Source organism: Arthroderma uncinatum, assembly GCF_011692745.1.
Source record: "Arthroderma uncinatum strain CBS 119779 chromosome Unknown scaffold3, whole genome shotgun sequence".
Taxonomy (NCBI): domain Eukaryota; kingdom Fungi; phylum Ascomycota; class Eurotiomycetes; order Onygenales; family Arthrodermataceae; genus Arthroderma; species Arthroderma uncinatum.
The window spans coordinates 3,651,234-3,665,930 of record NW_022983865.1 but is presented as its reverse complement, the minus strand read 5'-3'; the positions used below and the strand labels follow the sequence as shown (position 1 = coordinate 3,665,930).

General features: G+C 49.8%; 4 protein-coding genes across 4 annotated transcripts; 3 read left to right on the top strand and 1 right to left on the bottom strand.

The window, feature by feature from the left end:
* Window positions 1–21: 21 nt before the first annotated feature.
* Window positions 22–1,488, top strand: GIQ15_04864 (cystathionine gamma-lyase; the record flags this gene model as incomplete). The annotated part of the gene is made up of 4 exons (XM_033552281.1): window positions 22–186; window positions 233–318; window positions 392–839; window positions 886–1,488. The coding sequence occupies 4 exons, from the start codon at window positions 22–24 to the stop codon at window positions 1,486–1,488; spliced, it is 1,302 nt and encodes a 433-aa protein (XP_033406011.1).
* A 3,199-nt stretch (window positions 1,489–4,687) lies between these two features.
* Window positions 4,688–6,196, top strand: GIQ15_04863 (Mni1p; the record flags this gene model as incomplete). Its single annotated transcript, XM_033552280.1, has 3 exons — window positions 4,688–4,861; window positions 5,084–5,392; window positions 5,465–6,196. The coding sequence occupies 3 exons, from the start codon at window positions 4,688–4,690 to the stop codon at window positions 6,194–6,196; spliced, it is 1,215 nt and encodes a 404-aa protein (XP_033406010.1).
* Window positions 6,197–6,496: 300 nt separating this feature from the next.
* On the bottom strand, window positions 6,497–8,076 carry GIQ15_04862 (uncharacterized protein; the record flags this gene model as incomplete). Its single annotated transcript, XM_033552279.1, has 4 exons — window positions 6,497–6,668; window positions 6,804–7,042; window positions 7,246–7,816; window positions 8,045–8,076. The coding sequence occupies 4 exons, from the start codon at window positions 8,074–8,076 to the stop codon at window positions 6,497–6,499; spliced, it is 1,014 nt and encodes a 337-aa protein (XP_033406009.1).
* A 603-nt stretch (window positions 8,077–8,679) lies between these two features.
* GIQ15_04861 (RNA polymerase Rpb1 C-terminal repeat domain-containing protein) lies at window positions 8,680–13,022 on the top strand (the record flags this gene model as incomplete). The annotated part of the gene is made up of 2 exons (XM_033552278.1): window positions 8,680–11,801; window positions 12,017–13,022. 2 exons carry the CDS (start codon window positions 8,680–8,682, stop codon window positions 13,020–13,022), a joined length of 4,128 nt encoding a protein of 1,375 aa, XP_033406008.1.
* Window positions 13,023–14,697: the final 1,675 nt, after the last annotated feature.

Below are 14,697 nucleotides of genomic sequence, written 5' to 3'. Positions count from 1 at the left end.
TATTGGAAGATATAAGATACAATGGCCACCACCGTCGTCCCATCGAGCGTGCTGCCCGTCCAGCAGGAACACAAGGGCACCATCGAGACGCCTCCGAGAGCGCCATCGCCAGTTCATCGCTTTGGAACGAGAGCCGTCCATGTCGGCGCGCCCATCGAGCCGACCACTGGAGCCGTCATCTCTCCCGTAAGCTCTCCGTCGTGATGATGCTGTATAGCGCTGACAGGTGTAGATATCCCTCTCCACCACCTTCATACAGCACAGCTTGGGAAAACCAATCGGTGACTACGAGTATACCAGAAGCTCCAACCCCAACAGGTCAGTCTTCTACACTTATATCCAGTCATGCATCTTCATCTATATCACAGTTATAGGTACTAACACACTGTAGAGACAACTTCGAGACGGCCGTCGCGGGGCTAGAGAACGCCCGATACGCCCTCGCCTTCTCCTCTGGCTCGGCCACCACGGCCAACATCCTCCAGTCTCTCGCCGGCGGATCTCACGTCGTGTCCATCTCTGACGTCTACGGCGGCACTCACAGATACTTCACCAAGGTGGCCGCTGCCCACGGCATCGAGGTCACTTTCACGCCCACCATCGAGACCGACGTGGCCAAGCTGATCCGTCCCAACGAGACGAAGCTGATCTGGATCGAGTCCCCATCCAACCCGACCCTGGGACTGGTTGATATCCGCCATGTTGCTACCATTGCGCATCAGCATGGCATCATGGTCGTCGTCGACAACACCTTCTTGAGTCCCTATATCCAGAACCCGCTCGACCACGGCGCTGATATCGTCATGCACTCCGTCACCAAATACATCAACGGCCACTCTGTAAGTAATCTTCACTCTTTTCGTTAACGTCAGCTAACAGCCCTAGGACGTCCTCATGGGAGTCGCGGCCTTCAACTCCGAAGAGATCAAGACCAGACTCACTTTCCTTCAAAATGCAATTGGCGCCGTCCCCTCGCCATTCGACTGCTGGCTCGCCCACCGCGGTCTCAAGACCCTCCACCTCCGCGCTAGAGAAGCCACCGCAAACGCTACCATCGTAGCCCACGCCCTTGAATCCTCCCCACACGTCCAGAGCGTAAACTACCCTGGCATCGACTCCCACCCCCACCGCAAGATCGCCATCAAACAGCACCGCAACGGCATGGGCGGCGGAATGCTCAGCTTCCGCATCAAGGGCGGCCACGAAGCTGCCGAACGTTTCTGCCAGTCTACCCAGATCTTCGTCCTCGCTGAATCTCTCGGTGGCGTCGAGTCTCTCGTCGAGGTTCCTGGAGCCATGACCCACTCCGGCATCCCCAAGGAACAGCGTGAGATCGCCGGTGTCTTTGACGACCTCATCCGTCTCAGCTGCGGTATCGAGGACGGCGAAGATCTCAAGGCAGATGTCCTGCAGGCTCTGGAGAAGGCTCTCGTCGCACCAAAGATTAATAACGGAAGCGGCAGCGGCAATGGCGTAAACGGCGCTTAAACGACTATTCACGATCCTTGATACACGGCCTTTTTTCTTTTTCTTTCTCGTTTTTTTCCCATTTTTGGTGGTTATTACGAAGCCCACGTTATATATAAAACTCGGCGATATGTGGCTCATCTTCGCGGAATAGAGGAGGATATACTATACCTTGCATGCAGTTGATGTCGTTGCTATGCGGTTGAGCATGATGACTTTTATCCCCATTACCTTCTCACTCCATAGTGAAATAGAAGAAACAAAGAAGAATAGAATATTCTATCACACTTGCTCTCCATGCGAGATATGAAGTTGACGTCGGAACCTTGTCGATTATCATCCAATAGTAATATCTATTGGGTAATAGTATGCGTAATAGTGTGCGGTCATATCACCTTCCGCGGCGGATAGAACCAGGCTAGTGAAAGTAAATTAACTGAGGCTCCGCGTGTATATCTATCTCGCCTCCAGTGATATTCTTACCAGGTTCCTTCATTGGTTAAGAATAATATGCCGGCCCCCATGGTTGAACCACCCCAGCCCATAGGCTATTGTAGTAGCAATGGCGAACTGCTTGCCTGGCATATACATATCTGTCGCGCGAGTTAATGAACCAGAACCACCTCGCAGTGCTGGGATGATATGGCAGACAGCATCAGAGGCCTGGAATAAACATATCATGGAAATAATCGGTACAACCAGACCAATATCTGAACGTTGCCTAGATGACCAACATTCGAAACTGCAATGATAGTCTGTTGGACGAACTTTTGGATGTTATGGCTGAGCTGGGTAGGTTATATCTCAACCCTGCACGCAGTCGACAGTTGACAGAAGAACTGAACGAGCCGAGGTCAGGTTTTGATCCGAGGCTGGTCAGTTGTCGATGAGGCTCTAAAGACTTTCTTGAAAAGGGGTTATCCTGGTATAACCTAACCTAAAGTGATATCCACAATACTCCGTAGAGGCTGGTGTTTATAGGATGGCCTCCCATGGCTATCAATTCCGTCAATATAGCGGTGAAACTACGCATGAAAATTTAGCTCTGATTTACTATTTAAGAGCTATTCAAGTGGCTTCAAATCTTGTTTACTCTAATAGCAAAGGCTTAATTTAACTTCAATAGATCTAAAGGATTGTGCAACGATCTTTAACAGCATAGAGGTCTGAAAAAAGGTATGATTTTATTGCATATACTTGCAGCAGAAAGTTTGTCTTCAAAATATGGAATAAAATACTCCGTAAATAAGATCTAAAAGAGCGGCCTCCATACGATGGGTTAACATACCCTATCACTCAACATTAGCCATGATATATACCCAACCTTGGTAGGCACCGCTTATCTCGCTTTTCTATAATTTATACCATGGTGAACCAGATATTCGGGAATACGCCATTTTTCCGTGACGACCGTTGACACTCGAAGTTCCTAGCCTGCTGCCTGCCTGGAGCCGGAAGAGTTCAAGGGGTTCCGGTTCCATTATATCCCAGCTTAATACAAAAAGAAGGCAATGCGCCGCCAGCTGCCCTTGCTGCGGCCTATTGGTCTAGCGTGGCTTTTGGATATAGATGTCATGCTCGTCCTGGGCGCTGGTTTGCATCGGCGAATTATCCTCTGATGAACCACGGGTTCAAAATCAAAGGAAGTAAAAGCGAAGACCACCTTGCGCCTTCAGACATGAAGCTCGTCTAATCCCACGGAATTGATGTTTGTTATTCAAGCGGTAAAAAAAATGGTCGGGAGGTGGAGAAAGATATCAAGTGTTATAAAGCTGATCAAAGTTGAGGCTGCTGGGCAACGGGAAAATTATCATCATGCGGTGCACCATAATGACACTCTCAACACTGATATTATTCCTATATCCCAAGTGTTAATAGGTGGGCCTATAAAAGTATAATTATGAAAATAACACTAACAATAACAACTTACCAGAGTAGATAAACATGAACTGAGCATGCAATCTTCCTCATACCTACATATGGTATAGAGAAAGCTAACACCAGCTTCATATCTTTATCTAAACGGTTCCTGTTCAAAAACCCGAGGATGACGAGAGACACCCCATTGACAAGCGAAAAGCTGGTGCAGCTCTCTCGAGACCATGCAACATCTTTGATGAAAGAACTTATGGGGCAACCAATTAAGCGAGAGATAGAGCAGAGACACCCACATATGCCAATCAACATGGATCGCCTTACAAAGATAGATGCAGCCATCGTTCAGATCAAGGGAGAAATCGCGGCCAATGCCTGCAAGCATTGCGTGGAGGGTCGCGGCCCATTTACAGAATGCGTGGTGTGGCCAGGTGCATTAGTGGGCGGTTGTGCCAACTGCAGCTATAGTTCTCGAGGTACAAGATGTAGTTTCAGGGGTATGTATCAAATCAGCCATCGCATTGAAAGTGCTTGGATTGACAATTGACCACACGTAGAACTTGCAGACGAAGTCGCTGAGCCGTCTAACGCCCGTCAAGCCCATCAGGGCACCCGGAAGCGCGTAGTTGCAGCCAAGAAGCGCGCAAAGCGGACTATTACGCATCCTGGAACAAAGAGACAGATAGCCAGAAGAACTCGTCAGTTTCTTGTATCGGTGGAGTCGAATGCCACTAAGCATGCAGACTTGATGAAATTGCAAACAGAGATATTGGGGGATGCAATGGTGGCCGCAAAGGCCGCGGCTGACGCTCAGTTGGCACTTGCCATCGAGGCAAGGAAGCTTGCTGATGGTCTCCTCGAAGGCTCGGAAGAGTGTGAAAACGCCCTGGCGAGCCTTTGAATATCGACTGACAAAGCCACTGGACTATCAACGAAGGAAAGAAAATGGAATAACTAAAGTCAATATTTTGAGGTAATGGCGAAGTGAACGAAACATCATGTCAACCGTTGGCTACTGTATCAGGGATTGGCCTGAAAACGATAGACTGAACTTTTGCATGTAGCGAGATGACTATGTAAATGTCCTAAGAATCGTAGAAAAGTCTCAACTCAAATTTTCTAAGACTAGTACAGGGTCATTTGATATTGTAGCTTATCTTCGCAGCGTGTATCTGGTAGAAAGAATGTTGTGATCTTGTTTCTCTTTTGAGCGTCGTCAAGTCTCTATCACGTGATCATATAAAAAACCATTGTGTGCTGCGAGAAGGCTTAATGATATCACTAGAACGGGTGTGAATATATTGTTTTCTTCAAATATTACAGACAGGAGCGAAATACCCACAGAATGGCCTCAGGATTTACTTTTGGCTTTGGGGGGGATGATCTTGAAGATATCGAAGATGCATCTGACGCGGGCCAGCAACAGGGGAGCAATGGAGCTGCTCAGAAGCAAGTGGATGAAGGGGGTAAAAGCGAACCGGTATATCAGGAAGCAGAGGAGCTTAATATTGATGAGATGGTAGGTGGTATTGCCTTCTCTGGCTCCCTTTGCATTTACCTTGGAAGATACCCTGAATCATGGCAGTGAGAATGGATAGAAATGCCCTGTTATACCCATACAATTTTATACCCACGATCCTGGGTGTACTATGGGTACGTTTGATATATGATAAATATCGTTTTGGGATATATCAAACATTTTATGTCTTCCCACTGCTAACCTCATACTGCTCCTTTATAGCTGTCTTCCCTTCCCTCTCAGATGGAGTTCAATACTCAATTGGTACATGATTCAACTGGTGAAAGACCATTTTTAATTGGCCGTCGGCAATTGATAGATATTCGCATTCAATTGATGGCTGAGCAGGATATGCTCGACGAGCACGAAGACCTTCTGTTTGGCCTACAGAAGGAAGATATTACCCACGCGGTATATGAAGGGGGTTTTAAAACGTGGGAATGTGCCATGGATTTGGCTACTTTGCTAGCTACTGAATACGACGGAAGGTTTACACTTGCAGACGGGGAAGAGACAATTAACATAATAGAGGTAAGAACGAGCATAACTTTCGTACATCAGTTCGACTACCGTGTATTCCTGAAGCTAATATGATCAAAATAGCTCGGTGCTGGAACTGGAATGCCTTCTCTCTCATTATTTTACTCATACCTAACAGGCCAAGCTAATCCGGACGTTGCCAAACGAAGGAAAGTACACTTTGTACTTGCCGACTATAATGTTGCGGTCTTGAAGCTGGCGACTCTGCCCAATATACTACTTACCTGGTATATAACCCGCCGAAATCCGCTGAAAGGGAACCCCTTGCTGGCCGATCGCAACGCCGTTCATCTAATGGAAATAGACCAAGCCCTTCTAGAAGACTTTCGTCGTGACCTTTCAGAGCGCGGGATTACACTTTCCTTCATATCCGGAGCATGGTCCCCTAAATTTGTCGACTCGTGCCTTGGCCAACAATCAACCCCGGAAGAAGGGGTGGCAGCCGGAGAGCAGCCAACTGCACGAGAGCGCAGAACTATGATTCTCGCCAGTGAAACTATATATTCCCCGTCCTCGTTGCTCCCGTTTACAGAGACGCTCATATCATTGCTCCGTAGGGCGGTATCGAATGGAGGAGCAAGGTATAGCGAACACGATTACCCTATACTGGCGTATATTTCCGCGAAGAAAGTGTATTTTGGAGTTGGTGGAGGGGTCACCGAATTCCTAATGACACTTCGCAACGTTCTCGGGGGCCGTGACGAATTTAAAGCGCTTCCAACGTCAGAGGTCCACGATGCTGGAGTTGGGAGAACCATTCTGAGGATTGTACCGAAAGAGTTCGACCGTAGATGACTTCTGGATTTAAAGATGTGCAAAATAGGGTGGAAATAAAGTTGTTTTGGGCTTTCAAACGAAGCGTGTCCAGCTATAAGTTAATAGTTTTAGCTTTAGCATGTGGAAGTACAAAGCGGTGTTGTACATAGTACGTGTCTTCCCACGACTGACGGCCAATGGGAAGTTCAACCTGTCAGGTATGAATTCTGAATGTAGCCGGTAAACCGAATACTCGAACAAGAGACAAAAGAAAACCGATGTTTGTCATATGTACAAGTGAGTCATGGTGAGAGAATTGCTGGTTCTAAAAGAAAAAATCTAAAAATATCTTCCGTCTTCGTACAGGGACTGGACCTTTCCATCCTTCATGCGCCCTATTCTTGCCTTCTCCATCTCTGCTTGACGCTTTTCGTAGTGTGCCACGACCGCAGTGAGGTCACCGGAGGAGTTACCAGGGGACATGTTTATGGGAGAGCCGGTATTGAACAATCTAGAAGCATTTGAAAGAAAAAAGGTTAGTTGACGTGCAGGTAATCGCCCGAGAATTCAATCGGGATATGACGTTATACCGCAGCAGCAACGGAAGATAGGCGTGCAGGGCAGTGGGGTATGCAGGGCAACGTACTCGGGGAATGAGAGGTCAATAGTCAGTGGAGAGACCTCACTGGCGAACAGATGGCGGTCTGCACCAGCTTGTTCGATTGCCCGGGTGTGGAGGGCGTTGCTACGTTCCAACGCGGCCTTGTTTTCAGTGAAGGCCTCGATCACGCTGGTTAACCACGGTTTTGCGCTGGCGTCAGACGTGGAGTACTTGTAGAGCGCCAGACCGATGGGGATGGAGGCAACAGCAACGTAGAAACCGCGCTATATACCGTCAGGTATGAGTGTTAGCCGGGCTATATTGGATGGTAGGACGGCGGGCCAATTGCAGTCCCCTTCGTTGCTGGTGCTATCCCAAGCTGCAAGACACCTTCCCCGCGCCTTGGACACCTCGTCTCTTGGGGTCTGGGTAGCAACACAACGCCGGGGAGGAGGGGGGGAGAGAAAGATAGGATGGGTAGACATACGCCGAGATGCTCGTTGACGGGCTCGTGGTGGTGTGCAGAGTGCGAATCGAAACGGCGGGGTTGCTGGCGTTGAAGCAGGGCGCGCCTCGCCGGACCGACAGCCCTCCTGGCAAGAAACATAGCTGGCGCTTTCAATTGGGCAGGCCTGTCGACGTTGGAGCGGAAGTGCGTCTTGTCCAGGGCCTTTTCCTGCTCTTCTCGCTGCGTTTCTCGAGATGAGGTTGGAAGTGACACGTGACCCAGGATGACTAAGCGAGCATAACTTCTTCTTTCGAACCAGTCGGGGAAGACGAGAAAGACGACAGAAAGACGAGGACAACGACGGAAGACCAGGAAGACCGGGGAGACGGAGGCTGGGGTCTCTGTTCGCGGCCAGCAGACGTGATTGGCGACGGCGGGCGCGAACAAAACGAGGCGGGATGGATGGGGCTGCTGCAGCACAATTGGCAGGGCGACAAACAGTTGTTCAAGCCCGTCGTTTGGGCTTCGACTGCTGCAGAGTGACTGCTCCTGAAACGCATCCGTCCCTTGATCCTCGCCCGCTGAATGGCCAGGCCGCGGGAGGGATGGCCTCGCATCGCCGTGTTGGCATCCGGCCAGCTACCTGACTGGGCTCTCGCAGTCGTTGTTACTATGTAATAACTCGTGCGGTTGCGACCGCCTGCATCCACATCGCTACCCGACTAATGCACGTCGAGTTACGGTGGGCAGAAGTAGCACAAAATAAGTTTTGTATAGTATCATTTGGTGCCCAATTTTGCCAGGGGGACTGCAGCCATTGGCTTCCTGTCGCCTTTACCCTGGGATGGGGGTGAATTGTTGCTGGATCATCCCTTGACGTGGGTGAAATCCGATGCATTGCGCGCACTAAATTTGGCTGGTCCTTTCGTTGTCCTGCCGATGGCCTCGAGTCACCGGGTTCGGTGAAGCGTTAGGTGCTTGGTCTGTGTTGATTCTCGAGCAAGTTATTACTTGGTCGATTTCCGCCTGTGAATATTCGTTTCCTATGAATATTTTTTTTGGAGCTTCCATACACTACAGTTTGATTGTGCATTCACTACGCCAGCGTTCTCGTTTCATTGTTCTTTCTGTACTTTTACTCTTTACTCTTTAATATTCACCTTTCATCCCATTTTTTTTATTGTGAATATTCCACTGCACCTCCAGCATCGTTTTTGCATAATCCGTTTATTCTTTGAGCGATTGAAAGCGGAGCCATATCCACGTCTTCTTTAACCGACCTCTCTACACTCACCGAAACGGTCTACTTCACACGATACCCATCTGACAGCGGAAGAAGTGTCCACCACTGCAAAAGATCGTACCCCGCCGTTTTCAGCTTTTTGGTCTCTGCATTTCGCTAGAACGTGAAGAATCTGGTGTATAATCAGGGGAAAAAACCGTACAACGGCGATTCCATAGTACTTGTTCACGATGGCGAAGAAGGGCGCGAAAGCAAAGGATAAAGAGCCCAAGGCCAAAGGTGGCAAGGCCAAAGCCTCGAAAAAGCAGCAGAAGCAAAAACAAGAGGAGGATGAAGAAAAAATTCAGACTGACGAGCAACCTCAGCAACCTGAGGATGGTCAGCCGGCACTTATAGACGAACAAGCTACAACGCAAACCGAAGAGCCGCTTCAGAAGCCTGATGAAGACGCAAAGCCTGACGAAACCGTAAAGTCTGAGGAAGAGACGAAGCCGGAAGAAGAAGTGAAGCCGGAAGTAGAGCTACTGCTGGAGGAGTCTAAGGTTGAAGAAGAGCCAAAGGTTGAGGAAGAGTCCAAGGCCGAAGAGGAACCAAAGATCGAAGAGGAGCTCAAGATAGAAGAAGAACCCAAGGTCGAAGAGGAGCCACAGGTCGAAGAAGAGCCGACGACCGAAGTAGAGTTGACGATTGACGAAGCACCAAAGACTGACGAAGAAATGAAAACTGACGAAGAAACGAAAACTGACGAAGAGCCAAAGACTGACGAAGAACCAAAGACTGACCAAGTGCTAAAATCTGACGAAGAACTAAAGACCGACGAAGGGCCAAAGACTGACGAAGAGCCAAAGACCGACGAAGAGCCAAAGCCTGACAAACTACCCAAGGTAGATGACGAGGAGGATTCTGGATGGGGATCGTTCAGTCCTGTTCCCGCTCCTAGTAAGAAGGAGAAAAAGAAAAAGAAAAAGAAAGGCGGTTCGGTAGTCAAGCCGGTTAGTCCCAAGCCGGAAGAGCCAAAGGTAGAAGACGAGGCGATACCTGAAGCGGCCCCTGAGGAAGTATCCCAGCCTCAGGAAGCAGCGGAAGCTGTGGAAGAGAAATTCGAAGAAACGATACCGGAACAAGATGTGAAGCTCGAAGAGGAAACCCCCGAGAACGTGCAGCCCGCAGAACAAGAACAACAAGAAGCACAACAAGACTTCCAAACTCCAGAGCCAGAGAAAGAAGATGAAAGGGGATGGGATGAACGAGAAGACGACCAAGAGTCAGCCTTTCAAGTTCCTGATTCTCGGAAATCTTCGACTCCGTCCCCAGCTCCATCTCGGTCTTCATCCTCCAAAAACCCACGCAAGTCACCGTTAATGATCGAAAGCCTTCCTCCCCTCCCAAGATCGATTTCCTCCACGCCGTCTAATTTGAGCCTGAGCCAAGCGTTCCCATCTCCCAAGCTTTCAACTTCAGGAGCCCCAAGCAAGTCCGGGTCAAAGAACGGGAAGTGCGACAGCACAGAAACTGAAGACGACTATCAGGAAGTTGAGGAGCCTACCCCAGCTGCTTCACATAAAGGCCGATCTGCTTCACCTCGCTCTCAGTATGACGTGACTGATAGCGACTACCAAACTGCCTACGGTTCCGCCAAAACTCCCACCACTACAAGGGCAGTATCAAACGGAGGCTATTCACCTGTCGATGTCCCGCTCCCTTCACCGTCAGTATCAGAGGCCAGGACCAAGTCTTCTTCCCCTCCACACCCATCCTATGAATACACGCACCAACCGCAACCCATCCCTGTCTCCGCACCGCATTTTGCCTATCCATACCCATACGCACACTTATACCAGCAAAACGCAAACTATCCTAGCAGCCCGGCTATGGACCAGAACCCAGCAAACGTGGTAACACCGCAATACTCGCCTGTTATGCACCCTTCTCCCCAGCCTAACTATTCAACCACTTTCAGCCAACAACAAGGGAGGAGAGCCAGTCGATCATCGAGAAGCCAATACGACTACTACTTTGGGAATACTTCTCAGTATCGTTCGGCCCGAGAATCGATGTCACAACCTACTGAGAACGGCAAGCCGCAAATGAACGGCGAGCGAGACCTCGCAGATACTGTCAATCTCCTCCACCGCATTCAGAATGTCATTCCCGACCTGAATAAGCTCGTGGTAAGCTATCGCGAGGCCCAAAGCCAACTGTCCGCCAGAGAGGCAGAGAACAAACAAATCGAAGCTCAGCACGAACAGGCTCTACTGCACAAGGAATACTACATCGAGGCACTGCAAAACCAGATGAGAAAAGTCGCCAATGAGCATGCCGAGGAATGTTCGAAACTCAAGGGCAAGATTGGCGCGCTCGGAGTTGAACTCGGTGATCTTCAAGAGAGAAATAGAGACACTGAGGATAGCTTGGTTGAGACTCAGAAAGCAAGGGAGGAGCTTCTTCGTGCTCGAGATGAACTGGAAGACGAAATCGATCACATCCAGAAAGAGATCGAGGCGGCACGCGAAGCGCACGAGCGAGACATGGCGAGACTGAGGAAGGAAGCAGAGAAGGCAGAAGAGGAAGCGCTTGCTGATCAGAAGGAGAGATTGGAGGACCTTTTCCAGGAAATCAAAAACGAGGACGACAGACTTGCTGCCGAGCAGCTCAAGGCGCGCGAAGACGAGTTGCTGGGTGAGCAGGAAGCGCTCAAGGCCGACTATGAGAAGCAGCTGGAAGTAAAGCAATCCGAACTTGCTGCCAAACAACAGGAGCTGGATGCCAACGAGTCAGAACTCAAAGCAACCCTCGAGGAGCTGAAATCCACCCAAGCAGAACTTGACGAGAAGAAGGCGGAGCTTGCAGAAAAGTGCGCAGAGTTGGAGGCCCTCAAAGAAGAGCTGGCGAACGCAAAGATCGATCTCGAAGCCAAGCAACAAGAATGCGACTCCAAGCAGAGCGAGCTTGAAGATACTCGAAAAGATCTCGAAGAGACCAAGCGCAATCACGAAGAGGAGCTCGCGACATTGAGGGGCGCCTTAGAAAGCCAAACCAATAACGTCAAGGAAATCAAAGAGCGTTTGGCCAACATGGTTCTCGAACATCAGCACCAGGAAGAGACATGGCAGAAAGCCCGCGAAGGTTTCGAAGCGCAGCTTAGCGAGAAGGCCGAAGAACTGAAGCTCAGCAACGAGGAGAAGGGGGTACTCGAGCGAGAAGGTCTGGCGAAGGAGGAGCGACTCCAGAGCATAGTAGAGGAGATGCGCCAGACCCATAATAATCTGAACAAAGACCGGGAGAGATTGAAGAAAACCCTACATAGTCTTGGTGAAGCGACAGACATGAAGATGAAGGGGGACTCATTCTTGTAAGTCGTTTCGGTGTATATATGACCGTCGTATTGCCTTTGCCCACGGTTTCCCTTACAGCATGTAGATGGCAAACTTCAGTAGCATGAGGTGGGCCGAGAGAAAAGTCTTTGCTTTGTTTATTTTACACTCGTTTTAATATTTCGTCTTGACACAATAATCAACATCCTTTTGGGGTCTCATGATCTAATTTATCTTTCTTCTCGTGATCTAGCATTGAATCGTTCGCCGAATTGTCACGGCTCATCATCGAGGTATCAAAGACATACTTCACATACCTACCCATCGAGCCGCCACCAGATATCCTAGCCAAGATACCATCCGATATCCCGCAGTTCTTGGACAACACTCCAGCATCCCGAGAGCTTCGAGCCGCCTACGTCCAGCACGTCATCTCGAAGACTCTGACATATAGGATCTTCCAGCCCTTCTTGTTCACCCTCGGAAGACGATATGACAAGGCCGACACATTCTTCCAGATGCTGTCAATCGATATCCGCCGCAAATCCGTACGACGTGAAGCATTCTGGAGACAACAAACGCTTAAGGCAGCGTATACAACGTCTGATGCCAAACAGGCGATCAACGTGGTTGCAGCGGTTATTGTGGACGAGATCGTCGACCATATCCGTCACTTCACCGACCCAACACACCTAGACGCCTTGCTCACGAACGTCCGAAAGATCGTGAAGCTCGCGGCCGAGACATGGAGATTGGCTCGTGTTGAACGAGAACTGATCACAGCCACAATGCCTTCTGCAGAAGACGAACAGACTGCAAACGAAGAGTGGGAGGAATTCGACTATGACTCGCGTGCGCCATCACCAACAGGAGTTGAGGCGTCAGTTGAGACATCAGCATTCAAGAAGCACCGCCGCCCTCTTCTCCGAATGCTCCCTCGTATCTACCGTGGAGCAGTGCATGAGGATTTCCTGTCAGAGGATGACCACGAGAAAGCATCGCCATGCACTTATCTCCGGGGAGTCATACTATACAGCGATTCTCCCTCCGTCTTGGCCCGACGAGCTGAGATGTTCAAGAAGAAACCAGGCCCAGAACTGTCTGCCTCGATTGAAGATGCAGAAGATGCGCCACTAAGGGCCGCATCTGCCACTCCGCCGAACGGGATCGGGAGGAGCCCTTCCCCAAAAAGCCCGGTTGGTAACCGATCGCCTAGATCTAGGAGATCCAGGGAAAGGGCCTCAAGTGGCGATGACTAGAACAGGGATGAGTGACGAGATGAGGCTGAAGGCTGATTTTCGATTTTCGCAATGGAGCTCATCAATTCTTGCATGACTGTTTCACTTTTGTTTCATGGTTTCGTATTCGGTATTTCTTTTTGCAGTGTTCTCAGTCATTTTATATTCGAAGTCTGATATTTGATACGTGATATTTTGATATTTCGAAATTTCGATCTTTTGATACTTTTGATATTTTTTAAGCGTTCTCCCACGGTGTTTCTGTTTCTCTGCATAGCATAGCACGTCTATCAGGTACGGCATATGGTAATTGTACAATTCACGACAGGGTTTGCTATGGCTATGGGTTAGAAAGGCGACAGACAGATTAATGATTTCCTTCTCTTTGTCCTTGATTTAGTCATATCCATAGATATAATGACAGTAAACTGGCTCCCGACTTTCCTAGCTGTGGCGCAGTCAGGAGGCTGTATCAATCTTCAACTCGAGCTTATCCCATCGCCGTCATCTCCTGCCCTGCCTGTATCTGCCTTGGGCGAGCGAACGTAGACTTCTGACCTCGCACGGGAGGAACAGGCACAAGCTCCGCCCTACGAGCCGCCACGGCCAAACTCGCTCTTTACCCGAGCCTCCATCCTTCATCTAGGCAACGCTTCCTCTCCCATCTCCCTGTCCATCCATCCCTGGCCAGGGCAAACGCGGAACATTATTCTCTCTCCTTTTATCTCCTGGAGGCTCGAAGTAAGGTTGCGGGTCATGTGACGGGCCGTCTTAGGGGGTCCCTGGTCTTATTTTGACCTCCAACATTTAACGACATCACCACTTCTACCCCCCTGGCATCCAGACAAGAGACATACGGAGTGCGGGCAGCAGTAAGGCTGTCGGAATAGAGAAAAGGCGAATGGAGATAGCTCGCCCGACCGGCTCTTCATCCGCGAAGGCCAAAGCATTGGGCGTATCCCCGAATCAGCCGCGTGCTGCGCCATTCCTTCGCTGCCACAAGGGCCTGACGGGCGCGCATTAATAATTAGCCTGCGATGGCTTGCAGCTAAGGGCTTAGCCAAGAGGGACACGAACAGAAGCGACAAATCGCAAGGGAGCCTGCCTGTGTGCAATCCCGCCTGACGAGGTCCAGTCGTCCCTTGCCAGTTTTTCTCTCCGTTGGATGTGAATATCATCCCCCTCCGCTCGCTAAAAGTGCCCTCTGCTCCGTACACGATCGACCTGTATTTTTTTATGACGACTTCAGGAGATCAGGATACAAGGGAAAAAGGAAAAAAAACGAATCTATTGGCCTTGGGTTTCCGTTGGTTGAGGGCGGCTGCTGGATCAATCAGATTGGGTGGAGTCGCTGGTGTCATTCCCGCCTCGACCACTGGTTTTCCCCTAAAGCATCATCATCACAGTCCGTCACAGTGCACGGTAGCAACCTTGATTCTCTTCCAACCTCTGCCGGAACCTTCGACGACGACATCTCCAAACGGCCGTTTTCATCCGACTCGACACAGAGCTCATACAGAGCGTTATACTCGCGTTGTTGGCATAGCCGCGATTGGCGATAGCCCAGCGGAGTGCTGTGACCTTTCAGCTAAACCACCTCGTATCAACGGAATCGGCCGCTCAACATCGTCTTTCATCACATCCTTCCTTCGTCCGGCCATGACTTCTCCATCTCTTTGAGGCATTGTATCGTTCT